The sequence below is a fragment of the Nicotiana tomentosiformis genome, chromosome 5, assembly GCF_000390325.3.
Source record: "Nicotiana tomentosiformis chromosome 5, ASM39032v3, whole genome shotgun sequence".
Taxonomy (NCBI): Eukaryota; Viridiplantae; Streptophyta; class Magnoliopsida; order Solanales; family Solanaceae; genus Nicotiana; species Nicotiana tomentosiformis.
This window is the reverse complement of record NC_090816.1, coordinates 23,025,970-23,040,998: the sequence shown is the minus strand read 5'-3', so window position 1 is coordinate 23,040,998 and position 15,029 is coordinate 23,025,970. Positions and strand designations below refer to the sequence as shown.

The 15,029-nt window shown below is 36.2% G+C and overlaps 1 protein-coding gene across 1 annotated transcript; it reads left to right on the top strand.

Annotated features, from left to right (window-relative positions):
* Positions 1 to 10,880: 10,880 nt before the first annotated feature.
* LOC104113107 (protein EIN4-like) lies at positions 10,881 to 14,574 on the top strand. Its single transcript, XM_009623201.4, has 2 exons — positions 10,881 to 12,757; positions 13,660 to 14,574. Exons 1-2 carry the CDS (start codon positions 11,018 to 11,020, stop codon positions 14,200 to 14,202), a joined length of 2,283 nt encoding a protein of 760 aa, XP_009621496.1. The 5' UTR covers positions 10,881 to 11,017; the 3' UTR covers positions 14,203 to 14,574.
* Positions 14,575 to 15,029: the final 455 nt, after the last annotated feature.

The window sequence follows — 15,029 nt, the reverse complement described above, 5'->3', positions numbered from 1 at the left end:
CGGCTTGTGACTCGTGACTCCTATGAACCTAGTGCTCTGATACCAACTTGTCACGACCCAAATTATCCCTCCAAAAGGGGTTGTGATGGCACCTAGTCTTTACGACTAGGTAAGCCTAATATTGCGAAAAATATAAAGAAAACACAACATTTTAAAGGTAAACAACATATTATAAATAGCCAAGAGTAGCACCACTCGGCATATACAAAATAGTTTCCCAAAATTCGGAGTATCACTAAGTCATAAGCTGTTATAATCTATGTAGCTATATATAAAAGTCTGAAGATAATAAGGAAAGTCTCTAGACAAGGGAGTAGAAGGGGACTCCGAAGATCTGCGGACGCAAACATAAATACTTTGAAGTCTCCTAGAATCAGCAGCACGCACTAACCCCAAGGCTGATAGCTCGTACCTGGATCTGCACACGAAAAACATGTGCAGGAAAGGGCATGAGTACACCACAATGGTACCCAGTAAGTGCCAAGCCTAACCTCGGTCGAGTAGTGACGAGGTCAGGTCAAGGCCCTACCGGAGTAAATATAATAAATTAAACAGTAAAAGATATAAGTAGAATTTACGTTAACACAGTTAAAGAAATTCTCGAAAATTTAACAGTTAAGGGAGCCCTCGGCTCAAAACAAGGTAAACACAGTGGGAAATCTCTCGGGATACTGTCCCGTAGTTTCAAATGAATATGCAGTACAAAGGGATCTCCCGGAATACATCCGTAGTCCCAAAGTAAATATGCAGTGCTGAGGGATCTCCCGGAATACGTCTGTAGTCCCAAAGTAAATATGCAGTACAGGGGGATCTCCTGGAATACGTCTGTAGTCCCAAAGTAAATATGCAGTACAAGGGGATCTCCCGGAATACGTTCGTAGTCCCAATTTAAATATGCAACGCAAGATGAAATGACAGGTATGACATCGAGTTATACAGTTTATACTGGACATAGATAAGGCAAATAAGGATTTAACCGAACATGACGCACAAAATGTCAATTAGGCAGTTAAAACACGTAAGCATGCTTTTCTAGTCTAAACTACATAATTAAACATATTAGTACAATTAATAAGAGAAGCAATTTATGATTTAAAAAGGTTAAACATAATTTTTTCAAAAATAGCCCGTGTAAGTACTCGTCACCTCACGTACACGGCATCCACACACCAAATAATATCAAGATATCCTAAGGGGGAAGTCCCCAACACAAGGTTAGGCAAGCCACTTACCTCGAACCGCTCAAATCAACTTGATATCACGTTCTTGCCACGAGTATCCCACTCCAAATGACCCGAATCTATTCAAAATAGTACAATACCATCAATACGCGCTAATGGAATGAATCCCACAAGAAAAATTACAAAATTAGGCCAAAATCCGAAATTGGCTCAAACCCGGCCCCCGGGGCCCACGTCTCGAAACCCGACAAAATTTACGAAACTAGAAAGCTCATTCACTCATGAGTCTAACCATATCAAATTTACTAAAATCTGACACCAAATGGTCCTCCAATCCACAATTCAAACTTCCAAATCCCTAGTTTCCAACTTTCAATTTTCACCTTAAATACACATTAACTAGGTGGGAAAATGCATGGCAAGGCAAGATTATTGACCAAAAATAAGCACAAGGAAATTACCTCAAGAAATGCCTTGAAAATGCTCTCAAAAATCACCCCAACCCGAGTTTGCAAAGCCAAAAATGATAAAAATCGCGAAGCCCTTCGGTTTTAATCACTGCCCAGGTATTTCCGCACTTACAGAACTTGGGCTCGCACCTGCGGGTGCGCTTGTGTGGAAAACGTGTGCATATGCGCAACTCACTTACCCCCTCTGCCTTCGCACCTGCGCGCGCGTGCTTGCGGACATCCCTTCCGCTTCTGCGCATCTTGCGCATTTGCGAACAGCCTTGCGTATTTGCGGGCATCGCAGATGCGGAACTTCCTCGCACCTGCGACCCCAGGGCAACTCTCGACTTCTCGCATATGCGCCTGCAAGTCTCGCTTCTGCGAGGCCGCACCTACGGACTCCCCACCGCAGGTGCAAAAACACCAGAACCAGCAAAAATTAGAAATTCCTCTAAGTCCAAGCTTTCACCCGTTAAGCATCCGAAACACACCCGAGACCCCCGCGACCTCAACCAAACATACCAACCAATCCCAAAACACCATGCGAACTTAGTCGAGCTCTCAAATCCCATCAAACAATGCTAAAATTACGAATCACCCTCCAATTCATACTTAAAGAACTTGAAACTTTAAAATTCTACAACCGATGTCGAAACCTATCAAATCACGTCCGATTGGACTACCGAAATCGGAAAATGACCCCGATATCAAAAATTCCACTACTAGCCCAAAACTTTAAAAATTTGACTTTCGTCATTTCAAGCCTAAATGAGCTACGAACCTCCAAAACACAATACGGACATGCTCCTAAACCCAAAATCACCTAACGGAGCTAACGGATCTGATGAAATTCCATTCCGGAGTCGCCTTCACACAGTTCTGACTACGGTCCAAATCCTAAGGCTTAAGCTCTCATTTAGGGACTAAGTGTCCCAAAACATTCCGAAACTCAAAACCAATCATCCCGAAAAGTCACAATAGCAGAAAAAAATTTGGGGAAAGCAGTTAATAGGGGATCGAGGCTATTATTCTCAAAACGACCGGCCGAATCGTTACACACCGTCTCTTGCTAACCAAGGGAGGATAGTATTACTAGGGTTAGAGTTCTGTAGTATTACACCTCACATTTAATTTATTTTTATTTTTATTTTAAAAAAACATTGGGTTACTTCTTTTACAGTATTATTTAAAGTTGAAATGTGAACCTGCAATGAATGACAGATTAGGCTCAATATGTTAAAGAAAAAGATAATAAATTTAACAAAACTAAAATGTGTACTATTTAATAGTAGATCAATAGCTCAGAGTCACTCGATAAGTTGGATTGATAAATAAGTTCAGAATGATAGAATAGATAAAAAAAGAACATTTGTGAAGATGAGTTTACTAAAATTTGACTCTAATAAAATGTAATCCTAACTTAAAATTTTGAGGCAATTGATGAAGTAATTCACGGATATTATATCTCCCATTAAAAAAATTTCTTCAACATATTTGTAGTAAGTTTACTCCAATTGTCTCAAAAGAGTACAATTATTTTTTAATGTATATGTATATGGAAAAATACGACATGACACGTGGCCTCTTAAATGAAGGACACATGGAATACAAGATGGGGATGGCCACCGAACATAGCTATTTCGCTTGTCACCGGAAAGAATAATGATCATAAAAGGAGTATTAAATGCTTTGCTCCCGGTAACATTTAATATAGAATATTTTACAGCATTAAGGATGATGGCCCGTTATAAAAAATTTGGCATTTATGTCTAACATTACATCTTCATTAATGGCCCTTATAATTGACAAAAAGAAGAGCATGATCCTAGGACTTCCTTCCCTATACATAGCTATAAATAGAAAGCTCAGTTATCATTGTAAAGGACACGAATTTTTTGGCTAATTTACACTACATTCTATACAGCATTTTAATATAATTTTATTTTATCGCTTTTGATCTCATCATTGTTGTGTTCGGAAACCCAGTTCCCAGATTTATCAGCTCTGTCATTCCATCTACATTCTAAGGCTAAGTATTTTATATTTCATCAGTTATTTCATTATCTTTTGGATCAAATTAATTCAATTGTCTAGAAACCACAAACAAATTCAATTGTACCGTTTTACGGGTAAACAATATATATAATACTCCCTCTGTCTCATTTTATATATATAAATTTTCTTTAGTTTGTCCCGAAAAAATACTATATTTTTATATTTAAATACTTTAATTTTAAAATTCTCATCTTATCGTTAATAAGATGATTTATATCAATAATGTGATATATATGTCTATGATTTATTTTAAATCGCAAATTTTAAAAGAGTTCTGCAATTATTTTTCTGAGTATATACATATATTACTCTTTATGTCTTATTTTATGCACCACATTTCTTTAGTTGATCCTGAAAAGAATGATATATTTTTTATATTTAAAATCAATTTAATTTTGAACCTTTTATTATAAGCCATATAAATGTGTGATTGTTTAAGATCAAAAATTTCAAAAGTATTCTTTAATTTTTAAACTTGGTATCGAGTCAAACACAACAACATAAAATGAGACGAAAGAAGTATTATATAACCTTTTTGAAGAAATATATATGTTAAATTTGCACCCTCTATTAGAATTTAGAAAGGACAAGAAATACAATTAAATGCTAGCATAATTTGACTTATGTTATAAAATAAAGATTGTAAAGTAAAGACAAGTATAAAGAGAAATTGATATATTATTCAACTTTCAAACTTATATACATAATGAACTAAAAACTCCTCTATTTATAGAAGAAAGGAAGCAGCTGCGAGGCTTTTCAGGAAGCATCTGCAAGACTTTTCTTTAGCTGCTTGTAAGCTGTCTGCATGAGCTGCTTGCAACCTGCCTGTTTAATAAGAAGCTGCTGCAAATTATTTTATTGAGCTACTTGCAACTTGCCTGCATTAGCTGATTGTAGATAAACTTCAACAGAGTACTAAATGGATAATCTTCTTCAGGAAGATTATCTATAGCGGAGTAATAAATAGACATCCACAATATAATTATTTTGATAACACTCCCCCTTGGATGTTCATTAAAAGGTATCATGCCTCGTTAAAACCTTACTAGGAAAAATTCAGTAGAAAAAATCCTAGTGAAAGAAAAAGAGTACACATATTTAGTAATACGCATTTCTAGCTGCCTCATTAAAAATCTTATAAGGAAAACCCTGTGAGAAAAAATCTTAGTAAGGAAAAAAGAGTACATCGCGTATTTTACTCCCCCTAATGAAAACCTTGTTTCAAATATTTGAGTTTTCGCATTCCAATCGTGTATACCATCTTCTCAAAAGTTGAAGTTGGCAAAGATTTAGTGAATAAATCTGCCGGATTATCACTTGAACGGATTTGTTGCACATCAATGTCACCATTTTTCTGAAGATCGTGTGTGTAGAATAATTTTGGTGAAATGTGCTTCGTTCTATCTCCTTTTATAAATCATCCCTTCAATTGGGATATGCATGTAGCATTGTCTTCGTATAAAATTGTGGGTCTTTTCTCACATTTCAAATCATATTTTTCTCGAATAAAATAAATTATTGATCTCAACCATACGCATTTCCTACTTGCTTCATGAATAACTATTATTTCAGCATGATTTGAAGAAGTAGAAATAATAGATTGCTTTGTGGAGCTCTATGATATGATAGTACCTCCACATGTAAACACGTACCAGGTTTGAGATCTAGCTTTATGGTGATCAGATAAATAACTTGCATCTGCATAACCAACAAGATATGCACTATCTTTGTTAGCATAAAACAAACCCATATCAAGAGTTCCCTTTAAATATCGCAATATATGCTTAATCCTGTTCCAATGTCTCTGTGTAGGAGAAGAACTATACCTTGCTAGTAAATTAACAGAAAATATTATGTCAGGCCTTGTAGCATTAGCAAGATACATTAGTGCACCAATTGCACTGAGATAGGGTACTTCGGGACCAAGGAATTCCTCATCATTTTCTGGAGGTCGGAACAAATCTTTATTCACTTCAAGTAATCGAACAACCATTGGTGTACTCAATGGGTACGCTTTGTCCATGTAAAAGCGTTTTAAGACCCTTTATGTATATGCAGATTGATGGATAAAGATCCCGTCTGTTAAATGTTCAATTTGTAGACCAAGACAGAGTTTTGTCTTTCCAAGATTTTTCATCTCAAATTCTCTTTTTAAGATATCCAATTGCCTTTTGGAGCTCTTATGAAGTTCCAACAAGATTTATGTCATCAACATAAACAACAAGTATAACAAATTATGATGCCATTTTCTTTATAAAAATACATGGACAAATAACATCATTTATGTAATCCTCTTTCAGCAAATATTCACTAAGGTGATTATACCACATGCGCCCAGATTGCTTTAAACCGTACAAAGATCTTTGTAATCTGATTGAGTACATTTTTCGAAATTTTGAATAAGCTTCAGGCATTTTAAATCTTTCAGGGATTTTCATGTAAATTTCATTATCAAGTGACCCGTATAGATAAGTCGTAACCACATCCATTAGATGTATTTTAAGCCTTTCACGTAAAGGCTAAACTGATGAGATATCGAAATGTTATGGCATCCATAACGGGTGAATATGTTTCTTCATAATCGACTCCAGGTCGTTGTGAGAATCCTTGTGCAACAAGGCGAGCCTTGTATCTTTCAACTTCATTTTTATCATTCCTTTTTCGCACAAAACCCCATTTATGACCAATTGGTTTTATACCAGCAAGTGTTTGGATTACTGGTCCAAAGACCTCTCTTTGAGAAAGTGACTTCAATTCCGATTGAATTGACTCTTGCCATTTTAGCCAATCAGATCTTTGTCGACATTCTTTGACAGATCGGGGTTCAAGATTCTCACTATCTTACATAATGTTAAGTGCAACATTGAATGCAAAAATATTATCCACCACTATTTTAGATCGATTTAAATTAATCTCATCACTAGTAGAACTTATTAAAAGTTCCTCACTCACTTGAGTCTCGGGTTCATTGATTTCTTCAGGAATCTCAGAACTAATCAGATCTTGGGTCTCTTCAAGAGATCCCTTCATCATATCATTTTGATCATTTGTCGATTTTCTTTTTCTAGGATTTCGATTCTTAGAACCCAAAGGCCTACCACACTTCAGGCGTGCTTTAGGTTCACTAGCTCTCATGCTAGTAGATGGTCCTATTGGGACATCAATTCAGATAGGCACATTCTCTGCAGGGATATATGACTTAGTTATCCTTTTCAAATCAGTAAACGCGTCTGCATTTGATTTGCTATATTTTATAAATGAATGATCTTCTGGACCTCCTGATTATATATAGGGGTACGTGGATCAAAATGGGATAATGATAAAACTTTTCACATAATTTCTCTTTTGATTTCCTTTTTCTCTCCCCCTAATTGTGAGAAATTTATTTCATCAAATCGACAATCTGTAAATCGAGCAGTAAATAAATCTCCCGTCAATGGTTTAAGATAGCGAATAATAGAGGGTGATTCAAACCCAATATATATTCCTAACCTTCTTTGGGGGCCCATCTTACTGTGCTGTGGTGGTACTACTGGCACATATACAGCACATCCAAAAATTCGTAGATGGGCAATATTGGGTTCATGACCAAAAACTGTGACGGAGAATATTTATTATAATGTGTCAGTCTGAGATAGATAAGTGATGTTGCATGCAAGATAGCATGGCCCCAAACAGTAGTGGGCAATTGTGTTTTCATACGTAGTGGTCTTGCTATCAACTATATGTGTTTAATAAATGACTCTGCAAGGCCATTTTGAGTATGAACATAAGCTACATGATGTTCAACGTTTATCCCAACTGATAGGCAGTAATCATCAAAAGCTTGAGATGAGAATTCTCCAGCATTATCAAGGCGAATAGCCTTTATAGGATAATCTGGAAATTGTGCCCTTAATCGAATTATTTGGGCTAATAGCTTTGCAAACGCCAAGTTGCGAGATGATAGTAGGCATACATGAGACCATCTTAAAGATGCATCTATTAGGACCATAAGATATCTAAACAACCCACTTGGTGGGTGAATAAGTCCATATATATCCCCATGTATACGTTCTAAAAAGGCAGGGGACTCAATGCCAACCTTCATTGGTGATGGTCTAGTGATCATTTTGCCTTGATAACAAGCATCACAAGAAAATTCATCATTTGTAAGAATCTTTGGGTTCTTTAATGGATGCCCACTCAAATTTTCAGTAATTTGTCTCATCATTATTGATCTAGGATGGCCCAAACGGCCATGCCAAAGTACAAAAATATTTGAATCAGTAAACTTCTGGTTTACGATAAAGTGTGCTTCAATTGTACTAATCTTTGAATAGTATAAGCCAGAAGATAAAGTTGGTAACTTTTCTACAATGCACTTATGGCCAGAAACATTCTTTGTAATACAAAGATATTCCATATTCATTTCATCTATCGTCTTAACATGATACTCATTTCGACGGATATCCATAAAACTCAACAAGTTTCTTCGGGACTTGGAGGAGAAAAATGCATTATCTATAATAAGTTTTTTTTCTTAGACAGAAATACAATAGCTCTTCCGGAGCCTTCAATCAAACTTATATTACCAGAAATTGTAGAAACATTTGCTTTTTCCTTACGCAAATAATAAAAGTATTTCTGATCTTTGAATATGGCATGAGTTGTTCCACTATCAATTACATAAATATCTTCATGATTGGTCTTTGATCCAAACATAATTTGAGGATTATCCATATTCTTCAAAATGACATAAACAAAATAAATATGATAGTAAACATTATTATCTAAGCATAACTTTAATTTATGTACAACTACTACATAACTAATTATCTAAGCATAACTTTAATTTATGTACAACTACTACATAACTATATTATCTACTACAAACAACAAAAATTAAAATATTTATATCTCTATAGATTCATCACCGATCACATGACTTGTTTCTTCTTCTGGGAGTGCAAAGTAATCAGCTACATCCAAATGCATGAAGTCTAAATTATCTTCAGAAATAAAATTTGCTTCAGCATTTTTCTCTGTTTTCTTCAGGGAGACTTGATACAGATCAACCAGGTGCTTTGGCGTACGACATGTACGTGACCAGTGCCTTTTTCCTCCATATCTATAGCATGCATTTTCTGGCTTTGTTGTTTGCACCGCTCCATGCTTTTGTTCCTTTATTTTTCACTGCTGGTGGTGATGAGGGTTCTTTGATGCATTATTATTATTACCATGATTAGAATTTCTTCCCCGACCACGGTCATGATCACGACTGAGGCCACGTCCTCTTCCACGCTTAGCTTGGTGGAAGTTCGTCTCATTCACTTCAGGGAATGGACCAGAACAAGTAGGTCGGCTTTCATAGTTTTTCATTAATATCCCATTATGTTGCTCGGCTACAAGAAGATGTGAGATAAGTTCAGAATACTTTTTGAATCCCATCTCTCGATATTGCTGCTGCAGGAGCATATTCGAGGCATGAAAAATAGTGAAAGTTTTCTCCAACATATCATGATCAGTAATATTATCACCACATAGATTCAATTGGGAAATAATTCTGAACATAGCAGAATTATACTCACTAATAGATTTAAAATCATGTAGCCTTAGATGAGTCCACTCATAACGTGCATGTGGAAGAACGACCATCTTCAGGTGGTCATATCTATCTTTCAAATTATTCCACAGTATGACTGCATCTTTAATAGTGAGATATTCCATTTTCAAGCCTACATCAAGGTGATGGCGTAGGAATATCATTGCTTTGGCACGATCTTGGTTTGATGCTTGATTTTTGTCCATGATGGTGTCTGCCAGACCCATCACATCAAGATGAATTTCAGTATCAAGCACCCAAGACATGTAGCTTTTGCCCCAATATATATAGGGCTACAAATTCAAGTTTAGAAAGATTTGATATTATTTAGAAAAAGAAAGTTCGTACCTGTGATACTTTTAAAGTATTTGCTCGAGATGGCAGAGTCTCGTGCTGATAACGTATTATAAAATAAAGATTGTAAAGTAAAGACAAGTATAAAGAGAAACTGATATATTATTCAACATTCAAACTTATGTACATAATGAACTAAAAACTCCTCTATTTATAAAAGAAAGGAAGCTGCTGCGAGGTTTTTCAGGAAGCAGCTGTAAGGCTTTTGTTTAGCTGCTTGTAAGTTGTATGCATGAGCTGCTTGCAACCTGCTTGTTTAATAAGAAACTGCTGCAAATCATTTCATTGAGCTGCTTGCAACCTACCTGCATCAGCTACTTATAGATAAATTTCAACAAGTATTAAATGGATAATCTTTTTCAGAAAAATTATTTATAGCAAAGTAATAAATTGACATAAACAATATAATTATTTTCATTAATAACTTATATGTATTGTATATGTCTCTTTGTATTCGGTCATCAGACAGTTGGAAATAGAGCTTACGTCTAGGTGAGCAACATTCAAGTCCCATAGCCGGTAAAATGAAACTTTTTGTATACAGCAAAGCAAAGCAGTTTTGAACCTTGTTTTAGGAACATTGTTTTTATGGAAAGTGACGTACATTCAGAGAAGCAAGAATGTCTAGGTTCTCTTCATGTCAAAAACCTATATATGTGGGACCCTCCCAAAATCAAAAGACCAAAGCAAAAATCTTTGGATATTTTCTTTGCCCTTTTAATTTACCCATTCTTGGTTCTGTTTATTGATAATTAGTATAAAGATTTTTGCTTTAGAGGAAGGGTTGCATATATAGCACTGAAGCTCACCTGAAAGTGGGTTTTCTTCCAATATTTTTTTTGTTAATCATCATTTAGATTTTCGGTTTCTCTATTTTTGTGTAAAAAAAAAAACTTTATGCTGTTTTAATAGGTTTTAACCTTTTTCTCTTCATAGTTTCTTGTTTTTGGAGTGCCAAAAAAAATCGAGGAACTTGGAATATTGTTTTTTCCAAGATCACTTTTTTATCATCAACTAGAATTTGGGTTTCTCTATTTATGTGTAAAGATTAAAGCTTTCTGCTCTTTTATTAGTTTTTAATCTTTTTCCCTTCATAATTTCTTGTTTTTGGAGTGCAAAGAAGAAAATTAATTGGGGAAAAGAATAATCTTGGATTGAAAATTTTGAGGCTTTGCTCAAAAGGGTATGCTAGATTTTGAGGAATATAGGTATGTTAGATCTAGGAATGTTAAAGATCATTTTTTGTTACTACTTTTTATTGGAGTTGTGAGCCAATGAGATCTAATTGGTTGTTTGCATTTCATGTTGATTGAGTTGAGATATTCAGAAAATTCAAAATTTTCCCAATTTGATGGTTTGAAAGGAGTCCTTTTAAGGTAAGAATATTAATTATGTTAAGGTGGTTGTTTCTAGGATTGTTGATTTCTTTGGTCATTATCTCTGTTAAAGCTAATGATACTGAATTCTCCAATTGTAACTGTGATGAAGAAGGTATGTGGAGTATACATAACATTCTTGAGTGCCAAAAGGTGAGTGATTTCTTGATTGCAGTTGCTTACTTTTCTATTCCACTTGAGTTGCTTTACTTTATTAGTTGCTCAAATATTCCTTTTAAATGGGTTCTTATCCAATTCATTGCATTCATAGTACTATGTGGCTTGACTCATTTGCTCAATGGATTGACTTATAATAGTGCTCATCCTTCCTTCCAATTGATAATGTCATTAACAGTTGCCAAAATCTTAACTGCCCTTGTTTCTTGTGCAACTGCAATTACCCTTTTGACTCTGTTCCCTCTACTCCTCAAAATAAAAGTTAGAGAACTGTTTTTGACACAAAATGTTATGGAGCTTGATCAAGAGGTTGGGTTGATGAAGAAGCAGAAAGAAGTATGTATGCAAGTCCGTATGCTTACACGAGAAATTAGGAAGTCGATTGATAAACACAATATCTTGTATACTACTCTAGTTGAGCTTTCAAAGACCTTGAATCTGCACAACTGTGCAGTTTGGATGCCAAATGAAAATAGGTCAGTGATGAACTTGACACATGGGTTAAGCCCCGGTTCTGCTGTAGAATACCAACGTTCGCTTCCGATTGATGATCCGGATGTGTTGGAGATAACAAAGAACAAAGGGGTAAGGATTTTGAGGCAAGATTCAGTTCTTGCAGCTGCAAGCAGTGGAGGGCCTGGTGAGCCGTGTACTGTTGCAGCAATTCGGATGCCATTGCTTCGTGCTTCGGATTTCAAAGGGGGAACGCCGGTGTTGGTTGACACTCGTTACGCCATTTTAGTTTTGGTTCTTCCAAGTGGGGATTTTGATTGGAGCCGTAATGAGATGGAGATAGTGGAAGTAGTCGCTGATCAGGTGGCTGTGGCTCTATCTCACGCCACGGTTCTTGAAGAGTCTCAATTAATGAGGGAGAAACTAGAAATTAGGAATGGTTTGCTGCAGCAGGCTAAGGAGAATGCTGTGAAGGCAACGCAGGCGAGGAATTCATTTCAGAAGGTAATGAACAATGGGATGAGACGGCCAATGCACTCAGTTTTGGGTTTGCTTTCCATACTTCAAGACGAGAACTTTACAAGCTGTAACCAGAGGATTATTATTGACACAATGGTGAGAACAAGCACCGTTCTGTCCACTTTAATAAATGATGCAATGGATATATCCGACAAAGATGAAGGAAGAATCTCAGTAGAAATGATGCCGTTTCAGCTGCATTCACTGATCAAAGAGGCTTCTTGTCTTGTTAAATGCCTGTGTATTTATAAGGGCTTTGGCTTTTCTACGGATTTTCCCAATTCTTTGCCTAATCTGGTGATGGGTGATGAAAAGAGAACGTTTCAGGTGTTACTTCATATGGTGGGGCATCTGTTAAATATCAACTTTGGAAGTGGCTCCGTTGTATTCAGGGTTGGAACTGAGGGTGGGAGTGATAAGCTTTGGGGAGCAAGAAGACATAGCATAGTTGATGAATACATTACCGTAAAATTTGAAACTAAAGTTAGTCTTGAAAGTTCTCAAAGAGAGAGCTCAATCTCAAGTATTCACTTTGGTGGAAGGAGGTATAACAGCAAAGAGTTAAAGGAGGGCTTGAGTTTCCGCATATGTAAAAAACTTGTTCAGGTGAGCAAACTATGGTTGTGTTTTGGATTAATTCTTTCTTTTCTGATTAGAGCTACTGAACCTTATATGATTTATGTTTATGCCTTCCTGATTATGTTAGTAATGATGTTTTGGATTTAAGCTGGCATCTCCACTGTGTTTATATTTGTTGAATTCAACCATGTGTAGGGATTAAGGAGTTATTCTGAATTCTGACTTGCTTGCTATGTTTGTTACTAGTCAAATAAATAAGTGTGAAAAATTTTAATAAAATGTGGATTATATCACAGCAAAATTTAATTCTAAGTTGTTAAACAAATTAGATGTAGAAATTGCATAAAACTGCAGTGATTATAAAGTGTCAAACATCTGGAACATCCCAAAATGGCAAGTGTGTTATCTAAAATGGGAAGGGGGGGGGGGGGGGGTCAGTTTACTGGTAGAACCTCCTAAAATTGACTGAATATCTGAGGAAACTCTTATTAGTAGAAGTACATGAATGAAAGACGAGAGATCCAGTGGTAAGAATGTGGCCTGTGATGTGTGGGTTAGGCGCACGTCATAGGTTCCAACCCTGGCGCAAACAAAAACCTGGTATTTAAGTTGAGAAGAATAGAGGGGCAGGCTCATAACTACTAAGTTTCGGACCGTGCGCCACTGGCTCTCGAAGGGATTTCTAGGTTATAAAAAAATAAAATAAAAAAGACAAGAGGTCCATCCAAGATGTTTGACAATGACAAATTCTTACACTTGTTTTCTTTAAAGACATCAGTAACTGCTGGCTACTACTAGGATGAATTTACTTGATGCTGCTAATGGTAACGAATCCGAACACGATAATTCTTTGTTCTTTTGCTTTCAATTGGCTACATTTTCTATTTTCTTATTCTGACCTGCAGTTTTTGTGCACATAAAACTTGCAGATGATGCAGGGAAACGTATATATGTCCTCAAATTCTGAGGGCCATGCTCAAGGGATGACTCTTATTCTCAGATTTCTAAAACAGTCATCATTTAGAAAACAAATGTTTGATCTTGGAAATCCTTTGGAGCGAGTGGTTTCCAGCGCAATGTTCAAAGGCCTCCAAGTTCTACTTGCTGATTACGACGACGTAAATAGAATGGTAACCAAAAAGCTGCTCGAAAAACTAGGTTGCCAAGTAATTGCTGTGTCAACTGGTTTTCAGTGCCTAAGTGCAATGGGCCATTCAACAACTTCTATCCAAGTTGTCATTTTAGATCTTCACATGCCGGAAATGGATGGATTTGAAGTGGCTATGAGGGTACGCAAGTTCCACAGCCATGGTTGGCCGTTGATCATAGCCTTATCTGCTACTTCAGAGGAACAAGTTCGGGACCGATGCCTACAGGTTGGGGTCAATGGTCTCATAAGAAAACCTGTTCTCTTGCAAGGAATGGCCGAGGAACTTCAGAGAGTCCTACAAAGGGCTGGTGAAGGCTTTTGAGGTAATACTAATAGTGATAACAAACTTGGAGTTGTCAAACTATCACGATCCACTAAGTGGCTGAGCCAAGAATTATAACTAGGAGATATAATGCAAGAATGTCACAGCAAGGATTGAACTGAACAGTATATAGGATTCAAAAAATATAAATATATACAGAAAAAAATGTTTTTCCCCTATTTGTGCACTGTAGTCCCCCCCCCCCCCCCCCCCCGAAGAAGATTCAATTGAACCTCCTTCATTACATGTAGTGTCACACCACTGCCTTCACTGGACCTGTATAGAGAACATCACAGCTTTGGCAGATAAAATCAGCTTCTTGCTAACCTTGTAGTTTGTGCGTTATAATTTAAATGTCAGTTTGCCATTCAATTCTTGGCTCACAGTATAGTGAAATCTATCAGATAGTGGTACTATTGGTTTTAGACAATAGATGGTGGTACTATTGATTCCTTATTTGCAAGAAACTCTTCTGGTCTCACAATCCATATAGCAGTCTTGTGCATGATTTTTTTCTGCAGCTAATCTGTTCAAGTAGTAGACACATTGAGCTCCTCTTCTTGTGTCAAAAATATAGTATTAGTTTTGTCAGTTTAGACAAATTAATTCATAATGTTTTCAAGAATTTTGTTACTAATAGTTTACCAGGAAAAATGATGAAAAAAATCATCTATACTATATTAAAAGCACGAAGGCCCTTAGCGAAATGTCGTTCGGCTTTTTTACCCTCTAAAGATAGAGTTCATACTAGACAAAATAGCCATTTAATTATTTCCTTAAAATTCTGGACTTTGAAATCAACTAAAATTTTATTTATTAAATACTTC